This window comes from Cervus elaphus, chromosome 1 (assembly GCF_910594005.1).
Source record: "Cervus elaphus chromosome 1, mCerEla1.1, whole genome shotgun sequence".
NCBI lineage: Eukaryota > Metazoa > Chordata > Mammalia > Artiodactyla > Cervidae > Cervus > Cervus elaphus.
The window spans coordinates 68323552-68335723 of record NC_057815.1 but is presented as its reverse complement, the minus strand read 5'-3'; the positions used below and the strand labels follow the sequence as shown (position 1 = coordinate 68335723).

Here is a 12172-nt window from a genome sequence, read left to right as displayed (position 1 = left end):
TAGGATTTGCTCTCTTAACTTTCATAGGAAACATACAGCAGTGTTAACTATATATATTATGTTTTACATTATATCCCTAGTAATTATTTATAACTTGAAGTTTGGACCTTTTGATTACCTTCATCTAATTCTCCCTCCTCTAACCCTCCACCTCTGGTAACCACAAATCTGATCTCTTTAATTTATTTAATAATTTGTCTATGGCTATGCTGTGTCTTCTTTGCTACATGCGGGCTTTCTCTAGTTGCGGAGAGCAGGGGCTACTCTCCAGCTGTGGTACACAGACGTCGTCGTCGTGTGGCTTCACGTGTTGTAGAGCGCGGGCTCTAGGGTGCACAGGCTTCAGCAGTTGCTGCCTGGGGCTCAGCAGTGGTGCACGGGCTTAATTGCCCAGACCAGACCAGGGATCACACCTGTGTCCTTGCATTGGCAACTGGATTCTTAACCGTGTACCACAAGGGAAGTCCTGGTCTCTTTTTATATGTTTGTTTTTGAAGTATAACTGACCTACAACACTATGTTAGTTCTTGTTATGCAACATAGTGATTCAGTATTTCTATACGTTTTGAAATGTTCAACACAATAAGTCTGGTTACTGTCTGTCGTCATGCAACGATATTACATAATTCTTGACTTATTTGTTTTGCAACTAGAAGTCTGTGGCCCTTAATCTCCCTCACCTGTTCCTCTTCTTCTACCACTCCCCTCCCTTCAGGCAACAATCCGTTTGTTCTCTGTATCTGCAACTCTGTTTCTGTTTAGTTATGTTTGTTCATTTGCTTTGCTTTTTAGAGTCCACATATAAGCGAAATCATACAGAATTTGTCTTTGTCTGTCTGACTTATTTCACTTAGCATAACCCCCTCCAGGTCCATTCATGTCATCCTCGATGTCAAGATTTCATTCATTTTTATGGCTGAGTTTCCTTTCTATGTATGTGACATCTTCTTTATCCATTCATCTATCAATGGACACTTGGATTGCATCCATATCTCGGTTATTATAAATAAAGAGGCAATGAACACAAGGGTGTGTATATTTTTTCAAATTAATATTTCCATTTTATTTGGATAAACACCCAGGAGTGGAATTGCTGGATCAAATGGTAATTCTATTTTTAATTTTGGGGGGAATCACCGTACTGTTTTGCATAGTTGCTGCACCAATTTACATTCCCACCAACAGTGTACACAGGAGTCCCTTTTCTCCACATCCTCGAAAAATTTGTTATTTGTTGTCTTTCTGATAATTGCCATTCTGATAGGTGTGAGATGATATTTCATTGCAGTTTTGATTTGCATTTCCATGATTAGTGATGATCTTCTTTTCATGAATCTGTTGGCCATCTGTATGTCTTCTTTGGAAAAACATCTGTTCAGATCCTCTGCTCATTTTCAATTGGGTTGCTTGTTTTTTTGATGTTGAGTTCCAGGCATTTGTGTATTTTGGATATTTACAACTTATCGAAGATACCATTTGCAAATATATTCTCCCATCTGGCAGTCTGTTCTTTTGTTTTGTTGATAGTTGCTTTTGCTGTTCAAAAGCCTTTTAGTTCCTGTAGTTCCATTTATTTATTTTTGTTCTTGTTTCTCCAAATCTTTGTTAGATCTTATTAGAATTTCAACAGCTTTTCCACTATCCTTTTTCTGTTCTAGGACTCAATCCAGCATACCACACTGTATTTAGTTATCCTGTCTCCTGAGTCTCCTCTGGGACACTTTCTCAGTCTTTCCTTGCTTTTCGTCTCTGTTCGTTTGTTTTGTTGTTGTGTTACTTTGAAAGTATTAAAGAGTATTTGTTAGATATTTTGTAGAATGTCCCTCAATTTGGATTTTTCTTCTCATGATTAGACTGGGATGAGTTGCCCCTCTCACCACATGTAACAGGCTGGTGATGCTACCCTTAATCACTTGATTAGTTTGTCAGATTTGTCCAGTGTGAACTTACTGTTTTTTCCTTTTCCTCGCTTTCTTTTTTGGCAGCGAGTCACTACGTCCAGCACACATTCACAGGCAGAGAGCCAGTTAAGCTCTGTCTGGAGGGGAGGGTCCACATAAATTATTTGGAATTCTTCCATAAGGAAGATTTGTTCCTTCTCCCATGTATTTATTTATTTAATCACTTATTTAGATCAGCATGGGCTCTGTGTATTTATGTTATACTTTGGGTTACACTCTAGTACTCCACTATTTTGTTGCTCAAATTGTCCCAGCTCCGGCTTTTGAGAGCTCTTTCAGGCTGGTTCTTATGTCCCTTTGACACACCCCATCCTATTTATTTAAGCACTTCCTTACTTTCCAGCACTAGTTTCTAGATTTCTAAATCATATTTTTTATCTTGGCAATCATATATTTCATTTCCCAGAACTCTTTCCTGTTTTCTGATTCTTTTTACTAACAGCCTTTCCTTGTTTAATGGATCCAATATAATGTCAAATTAGAGTTTCTTTCCTTCTTTCTTTTGGCCATGACACAGAGCTTGTGGGATCTTAGTTTCCTGACCAGACTGAACCCAGGCCCTTGACAGTTAAAGTGCTGAATCTTAACCACTGGACCAGCAGAGAATTCCCTAGAATTTATTTCTAATCATAAGGTTGTAAATGCTGTTTATTGGATTTAAATGATCAGAATTACTCTCTAGGTAAAGCACAAAAGAGTTAATTATGGTTAATTATGGTTGTTTTAACTCTTGGGAATGTAATAGTATAGCTATATATATAGTCAGAATCAGAAGCTGGGGGGTGGAGCAGAGCACAGGGACTAATTTCTTCATTTTATATAGTAGAAATCATAGGATATAGCTAAAGTAGATGAAAGTGGAAATAAAGATTCATTGAGCTTGAAGCAGTAATGAACAGAACAAACTAGCACTGTAACTAACACAACATGGAAGAAATTGGAAGATGAGCAGTAGTGTGAGTGAGCAAATGTCTTCATTTTTTTTTCATGAGGGGGTCAATGAATATTAATCCAGTTGATAAATCAAGAAATAGAAGTATATGCATATTAATTAGATTTGATGAATTCGATGATGGTAAAGCCACCACATCTCAAATCAAAAAAGCTTGCTGGTTTCCTTTATTTTTATTTTTTAGTTTTAGTTTTATTTTTTGGCCACATGGCCATGGCAATGAAAGCACAGAGTCCTAACCACTGGACCTGCCAGGGAATTCCCACTGGTTTCTTTTAAAGAAGGGGCCTACAGCTGGGTGGGATGGGGTGGAGTAAGACTGAGCTTTTCCTTAGAAACATTCTGTATTAAAGTATTAATATATGTTGCTTTTATAAAACAATGCTTCATAAACATAATTTAAATGTATGTAAATGTTGAACACTGGTTCAGAAGCTGGGTCTCTGATGGAATGTGCAGGGTGGGAAGGGAAATGATGGGTCTGGATGAAGCTGGTCCTATGCAAACTCATGGCTGCAGAACATAGCCCCGCTTGGGTACACGTGTTCCCAGAGTCCCTCTGGAGACTCCCTCTGGAGAGTCCCTCTCCTCTGCTCCTCTAGCATGCTCATCCATCCACCAGCTTACCTAGAACTTGCTGAGCTTCAGGCTCTGCTTTGGAGCTGGGGACATGAAGCCATATTTGTTCTTGAAATGTAAATCGATCCTTATAGTAGACTGCTGACCCTAGAGGGGTACTCCCCACCACAGGAAGGGTAGAGTCCATTTGACTTCCCTTTTCAGGATGAGGAAGGTTGAGACAGGAATCCTGGGAGGTATGGTGACCAACTCTTCTGGTTTGCCCACCAGTATCCTGGACTACGAAGACCCCAGTCATTAGAAAAGACCCTGATTAAAGATCGAAGGCAGGAGGAGAAGGGGACGACAGAAAATGAGATGGTTGGATGGCATCACTGACTCAATGGACATGAGTTTGAGCAAGCTCCAGGAGATGGTGAAGGACAGGGATGCCTGGCATGCTGTAGTCCATGGGGTCGTAAAGAGTTGGACACAACTGAGCGATTGAACAACAACAACAAAACCCTGTACTATAAAGAAGGCAGAGTGCCAAAGAAGTGATGCTTTCAAACTGTGGTGCTGGAGAAGACTCTTGAGAGTCCCTTGGAAAGCAAAGAGATCAAATCAGTCAATCTGAAAGGAAATCAACACTGAACACTCTTTGAAAGGACTGATGCTGAAGCTGAAGCTCCCATACTTTGGCCACCTAATGTGAACAGCTGACTCATTGGAAAAGACTCCGATGCTGGGAAAGACTGAAGGCAGAAGGTGAAGAGGGCAACAGAGGATGAGATGGTTGGATGGCATCACTGATTCATTGGAGATGAACTTGGGCAAACTCTGGGAGATGGTGAAGGACAGAGAAGCCTGGTGTGCTGCAGTCAGCGGGGTCACGTGAGTTGGACATTGCTTGGAGACCAAACAACAACACATCCTGGTTTTAATAGTGGTAACGAACCCACCTGCCAATGCAGGAAACATGAGAGATGTGGGTTCAATCCCTGGGTCAGAAAGATCCCCTGAAGGAGGGCATGGCAACCCATTCCAGGGTTCTTGCCTGGAGAATCCCATGGATAGAGGAGCCTGGCGGGCAACAGTCCATGCGGTTGCAAAGAATCACACACGACTGAAGCAACTTAGCATACACGCAGGCACATCCTGGTTTTAAAACGGAAAGTCCTTTGTCTCAGGATAACTGTCTGTCCTGGGCAAACCTAGGCATTTGGTCACCCTTTCTAAGGGCGTGATTTCTAGCTCCACCTGTCACTTCTCCTGAGTCTGTGTTTTATTGGAGGAGACCAAGGATTCCAGGACTTGTGGGTGTCACCTCTAGAGCTGACAGCATGATCTGCTTCCTGAACTTTAAAGGGTCTGCAGTGGTAGGGTAGGCAGGGTGGAGCTCCAGGAGCTGGTGATTCTGATTTCTGGATGGCTAAGGTGAAGAAAGACAATTCCATTCTCCAAGGAATGGGGCTAGGAGAAGTGGTGTGGGGTAGATTAAGGTACAGTAGTTTCTTTGCCTCCAAAACTGAGTGTCTGACGGAGTATAGTTTGACCTTGGTAGGAGACCAGATTGTTACTCCCACTTCATTCCCTAAAATGCACTTATTTAATAATTATTTATTGAGCATCTACTATGTACTACATTCTGACTGTTGTTACATTATACTCATTAACTGCCCTATATAGACTCTGAATACAAATCAAGGGACCAAACAGATTCAGATACAAATATGAAGTTTACAGTCTAAGGGGGATGTTGACAATGGATTTGTGGTCTTATTTCCCTTCCCTTAATTTATTTGTCTGTCTTTGTACCAGGACTGTTACATCTTCATGATTATAGCTTAATATTAGGTTTTGAAGTCATGGGTGTGGGTCTCCAACTTTGTCTCTTTTTTCCCCCAAGATGGATTTAGTTTTTTCCATATAAATTTCTCACATAAAGGCCTACTAAAAAAAGAAAAGCTTATTGGGATTTTGATTTTGACTATATTGAATTATGGATTGATTTTTTGGGGGGACAATAACAGCCTAGTAATGTCTTCTAAGCCATGAATTTGGTATGTTTCTTCCTTATTTAGATCTCTCTTAATTTCTCTCGACAATGTTTTATGCTTTTCAGTTAAAGGTAAAGATCTAGAATGTCTTTTGTTAAATTTATGCATAAGGATTTTATGTTCTTCAATACTCTTGTAAACAGAATTCTTAATTTCATTTCCAGTTCTTTCCTGCTAGTATATGGAAACACAACTGATTTTTATATACTGACTTCATTTACTAATTCCAGTAGTTGTTTGTACATTCCTTAGTATTTTTTATGCTAACAATCATATCATCTGCAAATATAGACAGCTCCACTTATTTCTTTCCAATCTTTGTGCCTTTTATTTCTTTCTATTCCTATTGCAATAGATAGGATCTCTCGTATTGAATTTAATAGAAGTGAGGACTGAAAGCCTTGCCTTATTCCTGATCTTACAGGGAAAGCATTCAGTAAGTATTTCAACTTTAGTGTCATGCTAACTGTAAGCTCTTCAAAGTTTTTATTAAGTTGAGGAAGTTCTTTCTACTATATTTCACAGTAAAGCATATATTTGTATTTTTTTGCTACTCAGCTTCAAAACTCCTTACTCCTGTTTGGGGAATCCTCCCCTTTTTGGGTACTGGAGTAAGTGAAACCCTGCCTTGCAGTATGGATCACAAATGCCAACTACACAGTTTCTCAGTGTCCTTATAGCAAGGGTAGGATCACATGACTTAGGGCAAGGGCACATGACTAGGCTCAGCCAATCAGATGCATGGGCGACTTTGACTCAAAGAAGCAGAGCCAGCTAAGAGTCCATTCTAGTGACAGAGGTGGCAGTGGCCATATCTTGTTTCTAAGGCAGCAAGAGGGCTAGATTTGGTCCTGGCAATAGTGGGGATATAAGTTGTGGAATCCATCATTCAGCAGTAGCAGCTACATGACTGTCTTGCCAATAAGCTCTTTGTATAAGTAAGTCAATCAGAATTGGTCTCTATGATCATAAGTAAGAACCTTGAGGATTTCCATGGTGGTCCAGTGGTTGAAAATCTGCCTGCCAGTGAAGGAGACACAGGTCCTATCTCTGTTCTGGAAGACTCCACATGCCAAGGGGGCAACTATGCTCGTGCATCCCAACTACTGAGCCAGCGCCCTACAACCCATGCTCTGAAACAAGAGAAGCCACTGCACTGAGAAGCCCTGGCACCACAACTAGAGAGCAGCCCCCACTTGCTGCAACTAGAGAAAGCCCGAGCACAGCAATGAAGACCCAGAGCAGCCAAAAATAAAGTATTTTTAAATTTAAAAAAAAAGGAACTTTGAATTGTCCTCCATCATAATCTCACCACAAAGCCATCTTGCTGGACAATCTGTAGTTCTTGTTAGACAAATGTAACACAGCCCCTGCTGTTTTACTGGGGAGCTGACCCATCTGTAAGCCTGCTTCCTCAGGACATGGCCCCCATCCTCCTTTGCAGCTCCTCCTCTCCCTTCTCTGTGTTTTGGCCACAGATCCATCTGAATCCTTCCAAAGTGTCATGCCCTTTCCTTCCTCCCTCCTGGCTTTGCAGCTGTTGAGTGTCCTCTCGCTGGAATGCAGTTATCATCCCTCCCTAAATGGCTGACACTGCCTCCTAATTGATCTCCTCCTCCACATTCCCCTGGCCCATGTCCAATCCACATTTCATACAGCACCCAGAGCCATCTCCTCAAAACACATGCCTGAGCATGTCACTGCTCTGTTTAAAATCTTTCAAAGCTTCTTTATTGATCTTTGGATAAAGACCAAATTTCTTAACACAACCCTCCAGGATCGGCATGGTCTTGCTCCTGCCTACATCTCCAGCTTACTGGGAGACACTTAGGAGGTAGAAGTAGAAGACTAGCTTGACATGGATTGAGTGGGGGAAACAGAGGAGTCAAAGATGACATGCAGATTTCTGCTCGGGGCAGAGGTAGGGAAGCTCCTTAGGTGAAAAGTTTATTCACCTTTAAGATCTCAAAGGTGTGTACCAGTCAGCCTCACATCCTTTGTTGGGGAGGGAGCTGAAAACTCATCCACCCACCCACCCACTCACACTTCAGTCTGACCTTCATCTACCTGACTAGCTACGCAGAGGCTTTAGGTGTGAGCTGCAGCTCTTTTATTTGTTATGTCCTTGGCTTAGACACTTTCCCTCCCAGAGCATTTGTTTTCTCATCTATAAACCAGGAATAGTACTTTTCTCTCTTCTCTTCCCTTCCCTTCTCTCCCTCCTTCCATCTCTCCCTCCCTCTCTCCTTGATAAAAAAAAAAATTGTGAGTAATAAATTTCAGGGATGTGACTGGCCCAAGTTGGGACATAACTAGGGATGATCACCTCAGTTACAGAATCTATCTACCCTTTAGAAAAATCACTCTGGTTTTCAAGCAGAGAATATATTACAAATAAACTGAAAGAGGAAGGAACGGGGCCTCCAGTCTTCTCAAGCATCAGTGCCCTTGGAGACATGTGTGGGGAGGTGGGCTGCATGGAGGGTGGAACAAGCAGACCCACCTCAAATTTCAGCACAATCCTGGACCATTCACTGTCCAGAATCCATCCCTCAGCAGGTGCTGTTGACTGTACCTCCAAATATAGATGAACCCCTTTACTTCTCTTCATTTCTGCTGCATCACCTTATTCCAACCAGCAGTTCTCTCTGACCTGCTCCAATAATGGGATGCCACGCCTCTGCTCCTGTCTTGCTCCAAAACATCTCCGTCCAACAGCCAGTGACCTTTAAGAATGTAAATAATCAGGCACAGTTATTCATCTCCTAAGTCCTCCACTGGCTCCACAAACTCCTCAGCCCCAGTGACAAGCCCTGCACAATCCCCACCACTCTTCCCTGTTCACAGAAACCCAGGTGCCCTGTCCTTGCTCCTGTGCTTCAGGAAAGCCCAGCTTCTGTACTTGCTGCTCCCTCTGCCTGGGTAGCTCTTCTCCTGGCTTTCCCCAAACAACACACTTCACTGAGTCCTCATCTACAGGTCTCCTTCCAGAGGTCCTCTCCTTGAAGAATCTTTTTCTTAAGACAGTTGCCTCCATCACTCTTTGTTTTATCACTTTTATTTCTTTTATTTATTTATTTATATCTAAAGAGAACACCTATCACTGCCTGAAATTAGACTTTTTCTTAAGACAGTTGCCTCCATCACTCTTTATCACTTTTATTTCTTTTATTTATTTATTTATATCTAAAGGAGAACACCTATCACTGCCTGAAATTAGACTTTTTATATTTATGGAGGTCTCCTCCACATCACTACTTCTACATTTTTATTAATTTTAATTCTACTAGGAATAACTATATTATCCAAAGGTCCTGACAAGTAAACTCTTCTCTCAGTAGGAACCCTCACGAAATGACAGCTTCATTTGTCTTACTGACCATGATTTGTAGGTTCCTAGAACCATGCATGGCACATTCAATAAACAGCTACTGAATCAAGAGTGAATCAAGGGCCAGATTCTGACTCTACCAGTAGTAGTTTCACTTTAGAGAGGGCTAGGAGAGGAGGTGGAGAAGGAAATGGCAACCCACTCCAGTGTTCTTGCCTGGAGAATCCCAGAGATGGGGTCGCACAGAGTCGGACATGACTGAAGTGACTTAGCAGTAGCAGGAGAGGAGGAGGTCTTCCCAGGTAGCGCTAGTGGTAAAGAACTCCCCTGCCAATGCAGGAGATGTGAGAGACACGGGTTCAATACCTGGTTTGGGAAGATCCTCTGGAGGAGGGCACAGCAGCCCACTCCAGTATTCTTGCTGGAGAATCCCATGGACAGAGGAGCCTGGCGGCTGCAGTCCACAGGGTCACAAAGAGTTGGACATGACTGAAGTGACTTAAGATGCACTCACACAGTGGGGAGCAGGAATCAGAGGCCAAGGTTCAGAGGAGGCAATGGATTTGGGCAAACTACTTAGTTTTTCCAAGCATCAGTCTGCTCATATCATTGTTTAAAAAAAGGAAAAGAATGTCGATCTCATAGAATTGTGAGCATCAGGTAGTGCCAGGTACCCATACACCCCCTCAGGAGGTTTATAGGTTAGTGGAGAGGGGGATGTACTTGAAACCCTGCAATGTTCAGAGTCCCTCGAACGTTAGAGCCATGTTTTCCATACTGAGCTGGGAAGAGCTATGTGGGAGCAGGAGTTATCTGAAACCATCTGATACATCTTTCTGAACTGTTTTACTTGGAAGTAATTTAGAACATTATCTTTTTAAATATATATATATATTTATTTATTTTTGGCTGCGCTTAGTCTTTATTGCTGGGCATGGGCTTTCTCTAGTTGCAGAGAGTAGGGGCTACTCTCTAGTTGTGGTGCACGGGCTTCCCATTGCAATGGCTTCTCTTGTTGTGGAGCGTGGGCTCTAGGCACACAGCCTTCAGTAGCTGTGGTGCAAGGGCTTAGTTACCCTGTGGCAAGTGAGGTCATCCCAGACCAGGCATCGAATCGGTGTCCCCTACATTGCGAGGTGGATTCTTAAACATTGGACCACCAGAGAAGCCCCATATAACATTATGTTTTATAGTTAACTAAACACAAAGACTTATTGAGTCAAATGCATAATTTGGCTGAATTTTAAAATCTAGGTGCCTTAGGCATCATCATGAGGAGAGGCCCTGGAAATCATTTGGTAGGGCTGAACCCATGTTTTCTAGGTGGGGCAATGGATGCAGAGATTGGGTGGACCTGGCCCCTCCAAAGTGGTTAAAGTCCTCTCTGGCTCACTGGGTAAGCCTCCTGTCATCATGCTGGACTCTGATGTGCTTCTCTCAAGTCCCCAACCTCAGCAGAAACAGCAGGTGGCTTCCTCTTCTTCCCCTGTGGGAGTGAGGGCAAAGCCCAGAGGCCAAGGCCAGGAGGAAGGTTGTGGGCCTTAATCCAACTCTCCCCATTCCTAACATTGCCCAGACCCTGGACCACTCTGTTTGCCCATCAACAGGGCCCCTCTGCAACCATCTGCCCATCTGAACACAATTATAGTGATTATACTGGGATATCCTTTCCCAATTATGTATAAGCAGCATAGGTAACTGCTTCTGAGCATAATTACAGGAGATGTTTACAGACCCACAATCACATCAGAGTAAATGATAGCTTCCTTTCCTCCCATTAATATACCAATATTAGGGCTCTAACAAGGCCAATTAGCCAAATCCCAGCAGTGAGGGGGTGGGAAAGACCTCACAGGCTCCCACCACCTGCAAAGGGGGAATGGATCTCAGACAAAGCAGGGTCCCAGGCAGGATTTTGTAGGACACCAGAGAAGCCTGCAAAAGGACATGCTAACATTCACTGGCCACCTACTGTGAGTCAGGCACTCAGGATAGGCCAGGGAACATCTAGGGACGATTCTGTAAGCTGGTGTTAATATCCCACTTCACATGTTTGTAGACTGGCTCTGAGAGGGCTGGGATCCAGGGTCACCCACAACAGACCATGAAGCTAGGTAGGGACTCTTCCCTTATGCAACTCAGCCAGGTCAGACTCCCAGGCCACAGCCGGCCAGCTGTAGGCCCCCTTCCTTAACTCCTCTTTTCACCATGCTTCCTCTTCCGGGGCAGTCACCACAGCTACCCCGCTCACCTCGGGTCCCCCTCCCACCCTCATCAGTCCCCCAGCGCTGACACTGCCTGCTCCAGCCCCCTCCGCCCCTTCTTCCTGTCCCTGTGGTGTGGGGAGGTGGGGTGCGGGTAGGGTGGGGCGGAGGGCGAAGGCCATCGCAGGCACCCTGTTTCCTACCGACCCCCCACCCTACCCGGGGAGCCGCCTGGAGCTCCGCCCTGGGGTTGCAGGCGCACCTTCGGCGTCCACGCCCCCGCACACGCAAAGGCTGCCCCCCACCCGCCCCCCGGCGTGCGCAGGGGAGCGCGCCTGCACGCAAGCACACTGCACAAAGACGAGCACCCCACTCCAGCCAGGCAAACGCACCCCATTCGGCAGCGCACACAGCGGTGCACACGCACCCGCACCCTCGCGTTCACACACGCGCACGTATACCCACCCAGCGTGCGCCCTCACGTACACACACACACACACACACGCGGGGCAGCACCCGTGTGGACCTTGAATGCCGACCTCCGGGCCCTGACGCGCCTGGGCCCTGCCCAGCGGCTGGCTGGGCGGCGAGCACACACGCGCACACCGGCCCCGCGGGCCCTCCCCGCTCGGCTGCTGGGCTCCCCGGCTCCCCGGCTCCCCGGCTCGGCCGCGGCAGGCGCTGTGCCGCGCGGCGGGACCGGGCGGGGGCGGCAGCCCGGAGCGCGGAGGAGGCGGAGCAGGAGCCGGGAACCGGCTGGCCCGCGCCCCTCCTGTCGGCCGGGGATTTTCCAGCCTGGGCGCTGACGCCGCGGACCTCCCCGCGGCCGCCTCGGACCATGGGCGACAAAGGGACGCGGTGAGTGCGGGCGGCGGCCGGTCCGGCGCGCGTGGGGGCGAGCCGGGCGAGGGCGCGGGCGGGGGTCCTAGTCCGTGTCCCGGCTGTGCATGCGCAGCCACCCCGCCACCTCCGGCTCCGCGGCTCTCGGCTCTGCTCCACCCGAGGTCTCCCGTGTGGTCTCCGGCAGGGCTGGGGGCGCGGGGACCTGGCCGCAGAGACACACGCACACGCACTCAGCCGCTGACACCCAGCACTGGCTCGCCGGC

General features: G+C 45.8%; 2 protein-coding genes across 6 annotated transcripts in view; one reads left to right on the top strand and one right to left on the bottom strand.

The window, feature by feature from the left end:
* Nucleotides 1-11906, bottom strand: part of LOC122697029 (spidroin-2-like) — a 34735-nt gene extending 22829 nt beyond the window's left edge. For 3 of the 4 annotated variants that reach the window (XM_043907369.1, XM_043907378.1, XM_043907361.1), the window contains exons 1-2: nucleotides 11606-11906; nucleotides 8157-8257 (exon numbers count right to left, since the gene is read on the bottom strand). In XM_043907369.1, the coding sequence (XP_043763304.1) occupies nucleotides 8157-8257; nucleotides 11606-11906 (402 nt within the window). Of the gene's footprint in view, nucleotides 1-8106; nucleotides 8258-11592 lie in introns of all 4 variants that reach the window. The other variant, XR_006341986.1, reaches the window with a different exon arrangement.
* ARRB1 (arrestin beta 1) overlaps nucleotides 11800-12172 on the top strand; it is a 78715-nt gene continuing 78342 nt past the window's right edge. For both annotated transcript variants that reach the window (XM_043907335.1, XM_043907316.1), the window contains exon 1: nucleotides 11800-11924. In XM_043907335.1, coding sequence (XP_043763270.1) covers nucleotides 11905-11924 — 20 coding nt within the window. In that variant the 5' untranslated portion in view covers nucleotides 11800-11904. The remainder of the gene's footprint in view (nucleotides 11925-12172) is intronic.